We start from the raw sequence: 16,116 nt of genomic DNA, 5'->3' as shown, positions 1-16,116 counted from the left end.
GTGTGTGCGTGCGTGCGTGCGTGCGTGCGTGCGTGTGTGTGTGTGTGTGTGTGTGTGCATGCGTGCGTGCGTGTGGTGATAACCATGATGGGATGGTGGTTACTGGGGGATGAAAAAAGTTATTTTTTGTGGTGTTGTGAGGGTCTGGGATGTGTGGGTTGGTCGGAGCTTGTGCCTGTGGTTTCTGATGGAATTGATTGAAAGTAACCCTCAGTCACTCGGGATTAGTAAACATTGCCTCCTACAACACGTAGCCTACCTGACTACCTGGCTGAGAATGTGCAAACTACCTGCATAACGTTCATCCCTGCCTCGGGGGTGTCTGGGATATAAAGCTAAAAAGTGATTCCCATTTGACATTCCTCATGTCCGGGGTAACTAGTCAATCTAAGATTGGGGTTTCGAACCCTGGTCTGATATGGTGAGTGTATTACACGCTATGCAATATGCACGTGTCAGCACAGCAAGAGAGGAATGATCTGTTGGGTTGCAAAAGACATCGATCGATAATACGTTCATTGATTAATCACTGCTATCTTGCACAGTGGATTTGTAAGTAAGTAAGTAAGCGTAGGCGACTAAACCGTATATGTAATGATTACGCCGCGCTCAGCAATATTCCGGCTTTGGCGGCGGTCTGTGAATAATCGAGTCTCGACCAGACAATCCAGTGATTGACATCACGAGCATCGATCCACGCAATTGGGATACGATGGTATGCCTGAACCAATTCAGCGGTTGCTGAAGACCTACTCTCTACCCGGGTTTTCACGAGTCCCATATATGTAAAACCGACCGATAGATTGTCTTTATTTCCTCTAGTATTGAAGATACATTATATAAGATAGATACATACATATAGATTAAATCTAAACAAAGTAGTTACATGTCATAGTGAAGGGGGTATGAACAAAGGCTGCCACGTATTAACACAATGAGAGACTAGTAACATAGTTCCGCTCCATATAAGGGGCTGTCGGGTAGCCTAGTGGTTAAAGTGTTCGCTCGTCACGCCGAAGACCCGGGTTCGATTCCCGACATGGGTACATTGTGTGAACCCATTTCTGGTGTCCCCCGTCGTGATATTGCTGGAATATTGCTAAAAGCGGTGTAAAATCAAACTCATTCACTCACTCACTCGCCCCATATATCAAGCTCACGATTTTTCATGCAATCAGGCAGTCAAGATATGACAACATCATTATCATTCAGACCAAAGGTCAACAAAGGAATTTGCATCTGTGATATCAAAGATATTTTCGAACATTTCATTTCTCTCATGCATATTAATGGTACGTGACATAATAATGTGATTGACTATGTCATGGGCAACCGTTCCGTAATGATACTCTGGCGATTCTATCTTAGAGCATCCTATTTGGACCATATAAGACAGAACATAAAACTTTGAAGGTAATCCTCTGTTAACCTTCTGATCTGATACTAGTATATCTTAACGGGTCCTGTCGGTTGCACATTTGTTTCACAAGCATTAAAGAATCTACATTTCTTATCTTTTCATTCACAAGACTAGTCCATTTACATTTACTGGGAACATTACAGTTAGCTATGTAATCATTAAAGACATGGAAAAGATCGTATTTATGTACAAGGCGCAGCATGTGGAAACAGGGAGATGTATAACATCTTTTGTGAAAAATCTGGTTGACATTTGTTTTGCCCAAGTCTGCCAATAAATAGTTGTTTGAAACGAAACGCTATATATTAATTTAAAATATTAGATTGTTACACAGACACATGACATCGAACAAGTTCCAGCTGCAGATGTATGGGATGTTGTTCCTTTATGTGGATATTCACGCATACATTCCTTGAACAAGGTAACTGCCTAATATTAGAAGTATAACTTTTGTCAGCTGTAATTACGATATTTAAATCTATTTTCATTCTGTTGCTGTAGTATTTGAACACAATCAGTCTAGTTCCTTTAACATTGGGAAGTTCAAACTTGTAGGTGTTCGATAGAACCGATTGCCATAAATTAAAAACTGATCTGTCATCATGACGCGTAATAAGTCAAATCGACATCCACACTGCAATAGGTCAACAATGACATGCACATCGCACCTAACGTAATCGCTTTGAATTTTGCTGACTCACGGGAAACGGTCTGTATAAAACCTCCGCAGCGCAGTCCAAGGTAACACTGGAGATCTACCCCGGATAAAGACATACACGACCATGGTGAAGGGAAAGGCATGGGTGTTGGCGAAGACTTTCGAGGGGGAGCCCACGGAGGCCAATTTCCGCCTCATCGACGAAGAGATTCCGGCCCCGAAGCAGGGAGGTAGGTAGAGCTAGGAGTCAGCTTGATGCACTTACATAATGCTTAATGCAGTTGTCGTCGAGATTGTAGACCTGGCTTGGTCATGGAGACCGCGCAGTTAATATCGCCCAGCAGTATGGCTTATTGTGTGTTCAGGGATGAGTGAGCTTGCATGGTTCACTTCTTTTAACAGTTATTTCGAGACGTAGATGAAATTTCGAAATGAAGGTCCGTTTAGCTTTTTGGTTCACCCACGAGTATGCCAATGGTGAGGACAAAAAAAGATTATACTCAGGGGAAAATCTGAAATGCGAACCCACGATTAGCAAATCCTGACACAGCCATGGGACGAAACTTTGCACCGTGAATTGGGTCGCCTTCGTCTATTGGGCCACCGGTGCCCTCTAGTGTACCGGATGAGGTTGAAATTCTTTTATGTAAGAAGGTTTGAATCCCAGCTTAACCCTCTTTACCCATGGCAAGCTAACTGAATATTTGTACAGTTTCGTCCCTTTGTCGTGACTGAAATCTGGGGCACGGTGGCCCAGTCACCGAAGGCGCCGTGATTTGCTGTGCATGCCAGAAACCTTTTGACTATGGGTTAGAATCCCGGTTCGCCCGATTATGTGTTCTAGGTTTGTCAGCACCATACCCGTGCTCGTGGGTTTCACCGAAGTGGTAAACGTGAGACCTGCATCACTTCGGGCTTTCCTCCCACATTAAGCTGACACGCCGTGATATAACTTGAATAATGTTAAAAGCAGCGGTAAACCCAACTCGTTCACTCACTCATCGAAATCTGTGACCATGGCTAAAATGTCGGTCCGCCCTAATTACATGTACATGTATGTTTTCATAGTTTGTCCGTTAATGTTAAGGCGCTGTACTCCACGCACAAGCATGATCTAAGCGCTTAGACATTATCATCCCGGTCTAGGGATCAGTGCTCCCTGGGGAGTATACAACCCAAGCTATACTCACTTGTAAATGTAAGTTGATGTATTTGATTCTAGGGGTGAGGAGGGACGGTGGGGATGCTCAAATGTGGCTCACGCACGCACGCACGCATACACGCACTCGCGCACGCACACACTCACGTGTGCTGCACTTGTCTTCCTTGCACGACCTACATTACATGGTGAAATGTCTGGTTATTGTCCTTCCAATTAGAACTGTACATGTATGACTTAATTATTGTTACCCCACATTAACACCCCATCAAACTCCTGCACTATCTTGACAAGTAATCATAAGTGTTAAGAGATAACAAACCATTATCATGACAAATATTAAATTTAGTTATGAAGAATCTCATACGATCATTGCTACTTTAATTTTGGGGTATTTTCAAAGAAACAACGTCAAAAGTCCATGTTTATAAAGATTATATTAGTTATGTCAAGTGTTTTAAAAATATGATATAGCCCACATCCAGGGACGCGCGCCATTCGTGAAGATATGTCCCTTTTCACGTCACTAGATGAGAGATACATCATATTTCATATGAAATTTCCTATTTATTATGTACTTCATTTGTAGTTGACATACTTTTTAACAACATTTTATCCAAAACAAGTAAAACGCAAATCTAAATTCTCCCTACTGTACACAACCTTTTCACACACGCAAACAAGATAAAGTGCTAATTTGAAAATATTAATAAACTACATAAAATATTTGAATTGACTTTGAATTTTATTTCACGCCCTGAGGTATTCAATCACAGGATTATGTAACTAACAAAATACAAAAATTCTATAATAACAAACTCGCAGACGAGGCCTTCTATTCAATCTGATCTACAAGCGCATTAAAACATCAACTTTGAGACAACAAACATGGCGCCGAACAAAAACAGGGAGGCGAGATCGCTGAGCAGTCAATGCATTTGAATCGAATTAAATATCGACATTTGAATCATAGCTGTGTAAGATAGGAACAGTTTCAAATAAATAACAGGTGGAACATTTGTTATCCAGTGAATCAGTCACTGGTAAGTTTCACCGTCGACACAGAAATGCAAGAGTTCTGAAGGACACGCCCCTGAAGCAGGATAGTGATATCATAGACACACCGGCCCGGGCCGGGCTTTCTGCGGAAGCCAAACTCGTGACATCACATAATCAAGGTCACTCGCCATCTTGCTTTATCGTTTAAATTTAATGGAAATGACGCATGTCTTGTTAACAATACTTCTCCACCTCGCTCCACGTACCCGTGTCACATACCATCAATTTTGCAAATTATTTGTTAATATCTGGTGATTTGATCGACATATTGGCTCAACCGCGGCTGTCTGCCAAGAAAGTAGAGGCCAGGTCTGCGCTCAATACGGTATTCTCCACAGTCATGTTGCATTTTTAATGATCTATCATTACCCGCGTACAAAATGTAGTCTGGTTGAATATTCAATACTGGATTCTTAATAAAGGGCAAATAAACATTCATATTTTTTTTAAACCGTTTTACTCTGATGCCACTGTAAACATGATTTTTATTGTTGTTTAACGCCGCACTCAGCAATATTCCAGCTATATAACGGCGGTCTGTAAGTAATCGATTCTGGACCAGACAATCCAGTGATTAATATCATGAGCAGCGATCCACGCAATTTGGATCGGTGACATGCATCAACCAAGTCAGCGAGCCTGACCACCCGATCCCGTTAGTCGCCTTTTACGACAAGCATAGTCACCTTTTACGGCAAGCATGGGTTGCTGAAGACCTATTCTAACCCCGGATCTTCACGGGTCTAATTAATATTGGTATTGAAAATATTCTTAATTAACAAAAGAATTCAACACAATGTGGTAACATTCCAGGAAATTCAACGGGAGTTTATTCAATAATATTTACTGACAACATACACTAGACAAGCATGTTTATCATATGCCCATCAATGACACGAGGTACTGCACGTGCGATACAGCCAACATGGAGACGATCATATCACAGGGGGTGTAACAACCAGACCCGTATTACAGACTCGTATCAAGCCATATCAGCCCGGCAGGGGGTGTAATACGGGTTGCTTTTTGAATGGGCGATCGATGTCAGCCCTGGTCGTAAGAAATTAGAGTTACGTCCCTTGGTGCGTCGTCTGCTCGGCTGGCTTTCCGGTGGCAATGTCTTCCAAACAAGGTTGATTTTAAGGACATACCTGGAATTTAGAGATGATTTTCGAATGGATACATTTTACAATTTGATGTTATGGTATATGATAAAAAGGTTATTATATGGGTATTTTCATACCATGCCCCCCCCCCCCACCCCCCCACCCCCTGGATTTTTTATAGGAAACATTTTTCCTTGCAAAAGTTAACTTGAATGAGAAGTAAATTATCTTATTTGCCGTACTTTTCTGTCGCTGCTGTGAAAATATCACTTTTCCAAACTTTAAAAATCTCCGCCTTTCGTGTATGATAAATGAATGTACATTGCATCGTGTTTACGGAAAGAAATAATATTTTTGATCAGTTTATCCAGAGACCACAATATAATTTTATGATATCTGGTTTATCTGTCATTCAGTGCATCCCTCCTACGCTTGATATAATTCTTTTGTGACAAGTCATTTCTACGTTCCCTGCATGTTGTGCCCGTGCACGTGTTCGACCGCTTGTGAACCGCACACGACCAAGTACATTCTACAATTTGTTTCAGAGTTTGTGACTGAGGCAGTATGTCTGACTGTTGATCCATATATGAGGTTTGTGTTTATTTTTTGTTCTGTATATGCACCTAAATGCACCTGTCAATTCGTCAGTGTTTATTCCACATGCACGTGTGTGTTTGACAGTGTTCCATATCACATGCACGTGTGTGTTTGACAGTGTTCCATATCACATGCACGTGTGAGTTTAGCAGTTTTCCATATCACATGCACGTGGGTGTTTGACAGTATTTCATATCACATGCAGGTTTGTGTTTGACAGTATTTCATTTCACATGCACGTGTTTGTTTGACAGTATTTCATTTCTCCTTCACGTGTGTGTCTGGCAGTGTTTCATAACACATGCACGTGTTGTAGATATCAGTGTTTTATGTCACATATACGTTTATGTTTGACAGTCTACATGAAACATGATCGTGTATATTTGACATCTGTTTGATATGCGCGTGCATATTTGACCATGTCTATCTCACATGCACGTGTACATTCTGACTATGTCCATGTCACATGCACGTGCATACTTTGACAATATCTGTCACATGCAGGTGTGTATATGACAATGTCTATCTCACATGTACGTGTATATATGACCATGTCTATCTCACATGCACGTGTATATATGACCATGTCTACCTTACATTCACGTGCATACCTTGACACTATCTGTCACATGCAGGTGTACATGTGACAATGTCTATCTCACATGCACTTGTATATATGACCATGTCTATCTCACATGCACGTGTATACTTTGACTATGTCCGTGTCACATGCACGTGTATACTTTGACAATATATGTCACATGCAGGGGTGTATATGACAATGTCTATATCACGTGCAAGTGTATATTAGACAATGTCAGTCACGTGGATGTGTATATTTGTGTCAGTGTCCATGCACTCGTAGAAGTACATATATAAGATTAATATACTTTCGAATTATTAAATGGTAAATATTAATAGTTTGAAAACGAAGTTGTGAAGTAATTAGCTACCATATCCATGTTACACTGCTGATTAAGTTCATAAGTGAGGGGAAATGGCCGACTGAATCGTGTACATTGTCAGGAATTTTTACTCTTCCGGAGGCACCGCAATTCGCAGTGCAGAGTTGCGTTTCATGGCTTAGAATCCCGGTTCACCCCGATTACTAATATATTTGTAGGTTTATTGGCACCATAGCTGTGCTCGTGGGATTCACGACTCTTCACGTGATTTGCTGTGCACGCCAGAAACTTTTGACTGTGGGTTGGAATCCCGGTTCGCCCGATTATGTTTCTAGGTTTGTCAGCACCATACCCGTGCTCGTGGGTTTCACCGAAGTGGTAAACGTGAGACCTGCATCACTTCGGGCTTTCCTCACATATCAATCTGAAACGCCCTTATATAACTGGAACATTGTTCAAATGTTAAATTTAGCGCGGTTAAATCTACAGGTAACCTAGCTCTACATTGAAAACACAGTATGTTTATCTCCATTCTACCATGACTAAATAAAACGCGAACTCTTTGGTGTTAGTAAATATACTGAGTGAAGCGGCATGGGTTGAGTGTTTTGAGTGGGTTGTCGATCTGAATTACGGAATCACCGAACAAAATACTGCGCTGTATATACTCAAGCAGTTTGTTTACTCCATAAAACTTCACTCGAACATATGACAGGCATTGAAAGCATATAAGCACGGCAACTTGGTAAGCTAACGTGAGGTGGGAATCTCTAAAGAAAACAAAGCAAGCTTTGCAAGGCTTTCGCTCTACATCACGCGTCACCATTATGACGTCATATCACTCATTGTGACGCAAAATATATGACGTCATAGTCGTACATGGGGGGGGGGGGGGGGGCGGGGGGGGGGGGGGAGCGCCAAAATTCCAAGCTCTCTGTTGTCTCCAAAACGTAAATACATTCCCTTTGTAGATTGCTATCGTGTTTTATGCACGAAATGTATTGCAACACATCCTTTGAATATTGTGGTAACCGCATCTGTGCATTTTGTAACCTGTAATTGTAGAAATAATTATTTAAATATGCCTATCGATATGACTGAAAAAAGTACTATTTTTATGAATATTAGCTTCCGCGGTGATGCAGGCCGTCAAACCAGCTGATTCAATCAGAGGGGGTTTATTGTGAATTAATAGTCTCTGATTGACGAAATTCATGGTAGAATTAGAATTATCATCCCAAACTGGGTGAGATCAAGCGACACCTACATTGTAATTATCGCTGCAATGAAATTGCATCACAATGCTTTCAAGACCATTGGTAACCATGACGTCACAGTCAAATGACATCACTAATGGCTCTGCTACTGAAGCTGTTAGCAGTACTTTTTAAACTAAGGACACTGCCTATTACTGTCTACAGACTGAAAAAGTTGGAAGAATGATGTTGGATGAAAAATAAAATTTCACCCTCGGGTCTTTCAAAACCTCTGAGATTTTACACTTTTAACAACTCGTGATGATATATTTGATATCAAAAGACTCTCAGGTGAGATTCTCTATGTAACATGTACTAATGATCTCTGTGTTGTCCAGAACCGGCATGGCTGGGTCGGCTGTAGGAAAAGTGCTGATGGGAGAACAAGTCTCAAGGTAGGACACATTATTAACACAACATTAACACAAAAATAAACAGCATTAAACACATTAACAACAACAATAGTTATGACACTTATCATAATTAAACACGCCACTGAACACAACGATAATCACCACATAACACAAAAATAACCACAACATTAAACATAACAAAAACAGTTTAAAAACACACCATTTAAAACGACAACAAATAAGAATTATACACTAAATACAACTGCATATAACAACATGTATATAGATATTGTTCACCGTGTCGAGATTTTCTATAATCACTGCCATGACGTTAACGTTGTTTAAGAAGTGACGTTGCAGTTGTATTTCTCTGATTCCTTACCCTCTTGTGGTGTCTTTCAAATTGGTCTCAATATTCCAGCCACATGTATCTAATGATAGTGAATAGGTCAAGAGACCCGTGAAGATCCGGGGTAGAATAGGTCTTCAGCAAACCATGCTTGCCGTAAAAGGTGACTATGCTTGTCGTAAAAGGTGACTATGCTCGTCGTAAGAGGTGACTAACGGGATCGGGTGGTCAGATTCGCTGACTTGGTTGATGCATGTCATGGTATCCCAATTGCGTGGATCGATGCTCATGATGTCAGTCACTGAATTGTCTGGTCCAGACTCGATTATTTTACAGACCGCCGTCATATAGCTGGATTATTGCTGAGTGCGGCGTGAAGCAAACAAAACAAACAAAGTATAGGCCCAGGGTATTTGTAGATATTATGCCCTAGATAGTCAAAGATGACGTTCACAACGACTGGGAACAATTCTGACTGACAGTAACTGGTTCAGTGCTGGCAAGCACAGGGTGCAGTATATGACACATTGATTGAATAACTGTTACTACGTTTCTAACTCCTTTAATCGTGGTCTGTATATGATTGTCCTGAAACCATTGCTGCTTGAACCTTCAGAGTGACTGAGAGCAAGAACAGCGAGTACCCTGTTGGAGCACTCGTCCAGTGTTACAGTGGGTGGCGGAGCAGGTCGTTGGTCAACCCCAAAGAAAACCCCGAGGCTCTCAAGCTTCTTAAAGTGCCCAACCTCGGTGGCAAAGACCCGTCTATAGCTCTTGGTGTCATTGGGATGACAGGGTAAGAGCGAGTGAAAAAATATATCTCTTTTAATGTAAGTAACCTAGAATTTAGTGTGTTTTCTTATTCAATTTGATGTCGACGTATTCCCGTAGGTCCGATTGTAACGGCGCTTCAGCTGCCTGTGGAGAGTAGGGCCCAAAGTGACGCAGGTCGTACACGTTTATAACTGACAGACCAAAGATTGTCATTTGTGCGAATTCAGGATTCGAACCGGAGACCAGCTGATCCTTAGTGAGGACGCACCTCTTGGTAGTGAATTGTAGCGCCTTGGGTTACGGGGCGCCCGTCCGGTCAGTAAATTCATACAATTTATATACATGTGCTATTTTGTGCAGTCCTGGTTGTGTTCCACGACTCTGTGAATCCAAACCATTCTTGTGCCGGTCTCACTAAAATCAGATTTTTACTCCTCTCTCCGTCACATTCTGACCACACACACATAGTAGGTCGCGTCAGGTGATCCTTTAGTTAACTTTTTCTCCGAGTCTAAATATAGGATGGGTTCTGGAGACAATCAACATTCTAATCTCGATTTGAGAGTTTCGATCCTTGCAACGAACACAAATATCCCCTCTATAGTATACCCCTTTTCGTGCAGATGATATGGCGCTCGTGCGGCTTTATCGTTTTGCATTCGCACTTTGCCGATTATATTCAATTTCAGGATACAGAAATCCAGTATTCTTGTCTGAATACTTCGCTCAGTCGTTCTGAGAGCTCAGAAGCCTGGTGGCTGTTTGGCTGGTTAGAAGACTCACCCTCAGATATTTACGTAGAGAGTTATAATATCGGAGTAAATGTTCTGATTTTAATGAGACTGTCCTGGTGCCATTGTTTCAGAGTGACGGCGTATCTAGGTTTCCTGGAGGTGTGTCAGCCCAAAGCTGGGGACACGGTGCTGGTCAGCGGGGCAGCAGGGGCAGTGGGCAGTGTGGTTGGACAAATCGCCAAGATCAAGGTAGGATGGAGAAACACAATTCTAGGAATACTTGGCAGTGTCTCCTTGTTCTAATCCGGAATAGTGTCGGTTTTCCAGTGTTAGACCACTGAGATACCATGCCGCAGTTTGACATGGATACCCCGATGATACACAGTATACTGACTCCGAGCTGACCAGTCCTTGTTTTGTCACCAGAACAAGTACCATCTTTTAACTTTTAACGTGTTTTAGAATGACGCGCTATCAACTAGACCACATCAGCGTTCGATATATGATATGAATGATCTTTATCTTACACGAGTGAGTATTGTTTTAAGTCGCTTTTAGCAATATTCCAGCAATATCGGGGCGGGGGACACCACAAATGGGCTTCACACATCGCACCTTTTGACCGCCTCAGTGGTGTAGTGGTAGAGCGTCCGCCCGGAGAGCGGAAGGTCTGGGGTTCGATCCCCGGCCGCGTCATTCCAAATTACGTTAAAAGATGGTACTTGTTGTTACCCTGTCTGGCGCTTGGCATTAAGGGGCTAAAACAAGGACTGGTCGGCTCGGAGTTAGTATATTGTGTCCGAGTGGGGTATTCATGTTAAACTGCGGCATGGTATCTCAGTGGGCTAGCTATAAATCGGCATCAGTCCGGACTAGTACAAGTAGCCACACACACACGTGCATGCACGTCGCCATATAATTGCAATAATCTTGGACGCGACGTTAAACCCCATTTCACCTCACCTCACATTGCACCCTTTGAGGAATCGAACCCGGGTCTTAGGCGTGACGAGCGGACGCTTTAACCACTAGGCTACCCCACCGCCCCTTCTTATATGATGGGTCATATAATCGACCCTAAAAGTAAGAGAGTCTCTTTCAGCACTCAACACTCTGTTGTAGGTCACAAAATATCTAATAGATTCTGGGTCACGGATGGCCCAGTCGTCTAAGGCGCCGCAATTCGCTGGGCTTTCCTCCCACATTAAGCTGACACGGCGTGATATGACTGGAATACTGTTAAAAGCGGCGTTAAACACAACTCACTCACTCTAATAGATTCCTTCTTTCAGAGGAAAAAAATAATGTATTTCTTAATTGTTTGCAGGGTTGCCGGGTGATTGGGTCTGCCGGATCCAAGCAGAAGTGTGATTGGCTGAAGAGTCTTGGGTTTGACTACGTGTTCAACTATAAGGACGTGAAACTGGACGACGCACTCAAGGCTGCTGCACCAAAGGGCATCGACTGTTTCTATGACAACGTGTGTAACAAGTTAATATTTACATTTACACTCCTAATGTTTTGAATTAGTTGTCAGGTTACATGTATAACGCTGTTCTATAATCCTTCATTAGTTTTAAGGCTATATTAATTTTGGATGCAACATTAATACAGAGAAGTAATGATATGAGCTGTGATCTTATGGTAATTAAAATGAGTGTCACTGTTCCACGCTGTGGAAAACAGTATGATGTCGGTGATGATGATGATGATGATGATGATGGTGTATTGTTTTGTTTAAAATCTTAACTCGACAATGTGCCAGCTATATGATGACAGTATATAAGTATTCGAGTCTGGTCGAGACAAGCAAGTGATTGACTATCATCCCAATCTTTCGAAGGTAAAGATGACATGCAATTAACCAAGTGAGCCGGACCACCCGAGCCATTTAGTCGCCTCGTACGAAAAACCATACCCGTGAAGATCCGGGGTAGAATAGGTCTTCAGCAACCCATGCTTGTCGTAAAAGGTGACTATGCTTGTCGTAAGAGGCAGGTCGTCAGGCTCGCTGGCTTGGTTGATGCATGTCATCGTATCCCGATTGCGTAAATCGATGCTCATGATATCAATCTTGGATTGTCTGGTCCAGACTCTAATATTTACAGACCGCCGTCAAATAGCTGGAATATTGCTGAGTGTGGCGTTAAACAACAAACAAACAAACAAACAAAATGAAAAGCAAATGTTGCGTGGGACCTATATTTTTTCCCGGAATATTCACGGGGAAAAAGCAATGATGATAGCCATGTCTTTGCAGGTTGGTGGTGAAAACGCCTACCGCGTGCTGGAGCACATGAACAACTACGGACGGATGTGTGTGGGTGGTGCCATTTCCACCTATAACACCGGCAAGGAGCCCCTGGGTACGTCTAGCACAGATAGAACACATGACTTCCACGATAAACCCTCCCCCATACATGGACAAGGGCAGGTAACTCTTACCTGCTTCTCCAAAAAAGAACTTTCAAACTACGATGACGCTCGTATCTGCGCAGGTCGGCGTGCTTGTCATGTGCAGTTTAGACAGTTTGTGAATGAAGTAAATGCATGCATGAATGTGTTGTGTAACATGTAATCTTCTAATATGGAGTTCTGACTCATTTACTCTGTCTTACAGTACCGTCACCATTCCTCACCATCCTCTTTAAGAGACTAAAAGTACAGGGATTCGTCATTTTCGACTGGGATTCCAAATTTCAGGAGAGCAGAACACAGCTTCTTAGATGGGTAAATGAGGTAAGTGGTGACATTGTTATACATAGCAGCCGTAGACACATTGTTATACATAGCAGTCATAGACACATTGTTATACATGGTAGTCATAGACACATTGATATACATAGCAGTCATGGACACATTGTTATACATAGCAGTCGTAGACACATTGTTATACATGGTAGTCATAGACACATTGTTATACATAGCAGCCGTAGACACATTGTTATACACAGCAGTCATAGACACATTGTTATACATAGCAGCCGTAGACACATTGTTATACATAGCAGTCATAGACACATTGTTATACATAGCAGTCGTAGACACATTGTTATACATAGCAGTCGTAGACACATTGTTATACATAGCAATCATAGACACATTGTTATATATAGCAGTCGTAGACACATTGTTATACATAGCAGTCGTAGACACATTGTTATACATAGCAGTCGTAGACACATTGTTATACATAGCAGTCATGGACACATTGTTATACATAGCAGTCATGGACGCAGTGTTATATATAGCAGTCATGGACACATTGTTATGCATAGCAGTCACGGACACATTGTTATACATAGCAGTCATAGACACATTGTTATACATAGCAGTCGTAGACACATTGTTATACATAGCAGTCATGGACACATTGTTATACATAGCAGTCATAGACACATTGTTATACATGGTAGTCATAGACACATTGATATACACAGCAGTCATAGACACATTGTTATACATAGCAGTCGTAGACACATTGTTATACATAGCAGTCATGGACACATTGTTATACATAGCAGTCGTAGACACATTGTTATACATGGTAGTCATAGACACATTGATATACATAACAGTCATGGACACATTGTTATACATAGCAGTCATAGACACATTGTTATACATAGTAGTCGTAGACACATTCTTATACATAGCAGTCGTAGACACACTGTTATACATAGCAGTCGTAGACACTCTGTTATACATAGCAGTCATAGACACATTGTTATACATGGTAGTCATAGACACATTGATATACACAGCAGTCATAGACACATTGTTATACATAGCAGTCGTAGACACATTGTTATACATAGCAGTCGTAGACACATTGTTATACATAGCAGTCATAGACACATTGTTATACATGGTAGTCATAGACACATTGATATACATAGCAGTCAGATACACATTGTTATACATAGCAGTCATAGACACATTGTTATACATAGCAGCCATAGACACATTGTTATACATAGCAGTCGTAGACACATTGTTATACATAGCAGTCATAGACACAGTGTTATACATAGCAGTCATAGACACATTGTTATACATAGCAGCACATTGCTTCCATTAATGTACGTCAAGACAGTGATCATGAAAGTTTACTGACAGAATCGCCTTTGCAATCATGTTTTGGCAATGTCACGTAAGGCCACGAAGTTAATGGATTCTGATCCCAGCCTGGTGTATATTGAAATGCATTCTTCTCTGCAGGGCAAGCTCAAGTACAGGGAGACGGTTCATAACGGATTTGACAACATGCCAAAGGCATTCGTGTCCCTGTTCTCCGGAGCTAACACCGGCAAGATGATCGTGAAGGTTTAGCCCTATCTACCCAAGCATAAGCACTGCCAATATGTGCACGGGTGTGATGGTGTAGCCCATTTCTATTGTCCACCCCCATCCATCCCACCCACCCCCCCCCCCCCCCCCCCGTGAAATTGCTGGAATATTGCAATACGTGGCGTACTTCAGTGATTTCACTGAGAAAATATATTCCGTTCTGATTTATGCTTATTACAAAGTAACTGCTTGCGTGTCCATTCTAGCGAATATGTAATGAGAACATAGTTAACGGTACATGATATCGCAAGAACATACTTGTAGGTTGTTATATTTTGCTGTGTTTCTTTACAAAGGCCATGACTGACTATAGCCATATAGAAAAGATCGGTTCTTCTTTAACTTCTTTTAAGTAGTAAATATTACAGGCCATTACAAATTAATTCATAAGTCATAAGAAACAATTGAGTGTTCTTTAACTTTTGTTAAGTAGTAAATATTATACACCCTCTTTAACTAAGATTCTGTCTCCAATGACTTAATGTTGCGAGGTTCAAGACTAGAGTTCAAGACTCGGATAATCCACTTGGTACACATAATGCGTTATTCCTCGTATCTCGGAATCCCATGGGTATTCACGGTTAGGGTCCCAGGAACCCATGCTGGTTGTAAGAGGCGACCAAATGGATCGGGTGGTCAGGCTCGGTGACATCGTTGATTGGGTGTCACCGTAATCCGACGGTGTGTATCGTTGCTCATGATGTCAATCACTGGATTGCCTGGTCCAGACACGGCAGACCAGACTCTCAGAGTATCTTTTGTGTTAATGTGTGAGTATCTCACATGGTTTATCAAAGTTGTTTTCAGAAGTATATTTGTATGTCATTGTACACAATCTGTTGTGAGTATCTCACGTTCTATCTTATTGTTTTCAGAAAATATGTGTATGCTAATGTACCCAATCTGTTGTGATGCCAATCAGAAATTAGAATGGTTTATTTGTCCAATGAATTATATCTTTATCCAATAAAATGTGTTTTCCGATCCGGACATCAAGTCATTATTGCAAAAGCAGTACATTGAGCACATAAAGTTTCGTCAAGTGCAATCGGTACGCTTGTGTTACACTAGGGATATTAAAAGCAATACACATCTTCCCGAATCAAGGGCGTTAACTGACTATAAAAGTCCAGTTTCTACCTTTGCCGAACTAGGCTGGAATTACGGAGTTACATTTTGGATGGACTAAGAAGTCTATGCATAGTCTCATCAAAATCGCGTGACGAATTAGACACCCGGTTCGCAAACAACATGGATTTCAACGTGCCGATGTCGGTCGACTGTAGGGTTTGCAAAGGATGTGTGCCGTCAACTGGGGACTTAGCACTTAGGGATGTAAGACCCGTTTTAGTACAATATAGACTGAAGTAAAACCAAGTGATATGAGTTGGAA

General features: G+C 41.7%; 1 protein-coding gene across 1 annotated transcript; it reads left to right on the top strand.

Annotated features, from left to right (window-relative positions):
• The first annotated feature begins 2,101 nt into the window (after positions 1-2,101).
• LOC139445788 (prostaglandin reductase 1-like) lies at positions 2,102-14,785 on the top strand. The gene is made up of 9 exons (XM_071227012.1): positions 2,102-2,308; positions 5,951-5,996; positions 8,502-8,558; positions 9,482-9,661; positions 10,505-10,622; positions 11,701-11,853; positions 12,634-12,739; positions 12,994-13,112; positions 14,595-14,785. Exons 1-9 carry the CDS (start codon positions 2,203-2,205, stop codon positions 14,703-14,705), a joined length of 996 nt encoding a protein of 331 aa, XP_071083113.1. The 5' UTR covers positions 2,102-2,202; the 3' UTR covers positions 14,706-14,785.
• Positions 14,786-16,116: the final 1,331 nt, after the last annotated feature.

This window comes from Haliotis cracherodii, unplaced genomic scaffold, assembly GCF_022045235.1.
Source record: "Haliotis cracherodii isolate W230 unplaced genomic scaffold, xgHalCrac1.p SCAF_6, whole genome shotgun sequence".
NCBI lineage: Eukaryota > Metazoa > Mollusca > Gastropoda > Lepetellida > Haliotidae > Haliotis > Haliotis cracherodii.
The sequence above is the reverse complement of the archived record's forward strand: the minus strand, read 5'-3'. Positions and strand labels throughout refer to the sequence as shown.